Below are 1,983 nucleotides of genomic sequence, written 5' to 3'. Positions count from 1 at the left end.
CTCGTCGTGCTGCTCCTCGTGGCCTTGGCTGGCATCAAGTTCTTCTTCCGTGACAGGTGAGGTGACACTGGGACCTCAGGTATTGGGGGGGCCCAGCAGGGTTGGGGTCTGTGGGGTGCCCCCTGAGTTGCACCCATACAGGGGCTGGTGCTGGGGTACAGCTGGTGCTCCAGGGCACCTCCAGCCCTGCTCCACTCCCTGCAGCTTTACCCTGGAGCTGCACAAGCACGTCAGCAAGGACAGCGAGTTCTGGAGGGACTCAGGTGACACCGGGCAGGACGCCGGCCCCCAGAGCCAGGCTCTGGAGCTCTCTGCAGCAAAGATAACGGCGCCGAGGCAGGAGCCTGGGCAGCAGGTCCCCAGGGACGTCAGTGCCACTGAAATGAGGCTGGTCCACCTGGACCTCAAGGGAGCTGCACCCAGGGTCTCCTACCTGGAGCAGGTGAGGATGCCCAGGGATGGGGGGGAGGGGCTGGGGAGGGACGTGACGAGGGGGCAGAGGCTGGAGCCGGGGCCGGTGGTTCGCCCTGGGGGGGGTCCCTGCCGGGCCGTGGGGACCGTGCCATCCCCCCCAGCTGAGCCCACCCTGCCCGCCCTGCAGGTTTTCCCCCTCCTCTCTCAGCTGGGAGCCAACGGGATCCTCATTGAGTACGAGGACATGTTCCCCTTCAAGGGGGAGCTGGAAATCCTCAAGTCCCCGTACGCTTACAGGTGAGCTGGGGCCATGTGCTGGGCTGGCTGTGGGGCTGCCTCAGGGGCCGTGTGCCAGGGGCTGGGTGTTACCCATGCCCACGATAACCATGGTCAGAGTGCCAGGCAGTGCTGCCAGCAGACCAGCGTCCTGCCCCGCCGGGTCAATATTTGCGTCCCCATAGTAAAGTCCACACAGGCCTGGGGCCACATGGGCAGGATGCCAGAGGAGGAGAAGGGGAAGGAGGAGGGAGTGCCCTCAGCTCTGCCCTCTGCCCTGGCATCCCCTGGTGAGCCTGTCCCTGCCCTCCCAGCGAGGAGGACATCGAGCGGATCCAGCAGCTGGCGGAGCTCCACAAGCTGGAGGTGGTTCCTTTGGTGCAGACCTTTGGGCACGTGGAGGTGAGGGGTCCCCATCCTGCTCCTCATCCTACATCACGGGGGATCCCCCTGGAGCCCTCCCTGACGGCTCATCCTGTGCAGTTCATCCTCAAGCACGAGAAGTACCAGCACCTGCGGGAGGTCGAGCGCTTCCCCAACAGCTTCAACCCTCATGTCCCAGAGACCCTGGCCCTGCTCAAGAGCATCTTGTCTCAGGTGATGGAGAAGCACAGGCGCTCCACCTGGATCCACATCGGCGCGGACGAGGTGGGCAGTGGGCTGTGCAGGGACCCCAGCCCTCACCCCGGGCACCAGGGGTGCTCCCAGGAGCGCAGAGCATCCGCCTGTCACCCTAATCCAGGTCTTCCACCTCGGGGAGGGGATGGACTCCAAGAACTGGATGAGCCGCAACAAGGGCGACACGGGGACCATGTACCTGAATCACATCAAGGAGGTGCTGGGTTTCATCTCCACGCAGTACTGGGGGCTGCGGGCGCTCATGTGGGATGACATGCTGAGGAAGATCAGCGTGGGAGCCCTGCGGGGTGAGAGGATGGGCATGGCGGTGGTGGCACCCGAGCCGGGGGTCTCAGCAGCTCCCATCCCCCTGGGCCCTGGCAGGCACTGTGCCCGGTGCCCAGCAGGAGCCTGTGCCTGGCCCTGCAGGGATCCGGGTCTCGGGGGGGCATGAGGAGCTCCAGGCATCCTCCTGTGGCTGACACCAGCACCCTGAGCCCACCCCTGCTCCCCCCAGAGTCTGGGATAGCCAAGCACGTCTCGCCCGTGGTGTGGTTCTATGCACCCGACTTCGAGGCTGAGCAGATTGGTAAGGTGGCGTGCCAGGCTCTGGTTTGGGTCTCCCTGAGCCCCCCAGGCCCCGGGGACAGTGGCACTGGTGGCTCGTGCCCGTCC

The 1,983-nt window shown here is 65.6% G+C and overlaps 1 protein-coding gene across 1 annotated transcript in view; it reads left to right on the top strand.

The window, feature by feature from the left end:
* Nucleotides 1–382: 382 nt before the first annotated feature.
* The window catches only part of LOC103779266 (hexosaminidase D-like), a gene marked incomplete at its 3' end in the record, with an annotated part of 2,833 nt that continues 1,232 nt past the window's right edge, over nt 383–1,983 (top strand). The window contains exons 1-6 of the mRNA XM_008946895.1: nt 383–442; nt 602–711; nt 1,005–1,092; nt 1,174–1,338; nt 1,433–1,616; nt 1,826–1,902. Of these exons, the coding sequence (XP_008945143.1) occupies nt 383–442; nt 602–711; nt 1,005–1,092; nt 1,174–1,338; nt 1,433–1,616; nt 1,826–1,902 (684 nt within the window). The remainder of the gene's footprint in view (nt 443–601; nt 712–1,004; nt 1,093–1,173; nt 1,339–1,432; nt 1,617–1,825; nt 1,903–1,983) is intronic.

The sequence above is a fragment of the Merops nubicus genome, unplaced genomic scaffold (assembly GCF_000691845.1).
Source record: "Merops nubicus isolate BGI_N331 unplaced genomic scaffold, ASM69184v1 scaffold24960, whole genome shotgun sequence".
Lineage (NCBI taxonomy): Eukaryota > Metazoa > Chordata > Aves > Coraciiformes > Meropidae > Merops > Merops nubicus.
The sequence above is the reverse complement of the archived record's forward strand: the minus strand, read 5'-3'. Positions and strand labels throughout refer to the sequence as shown.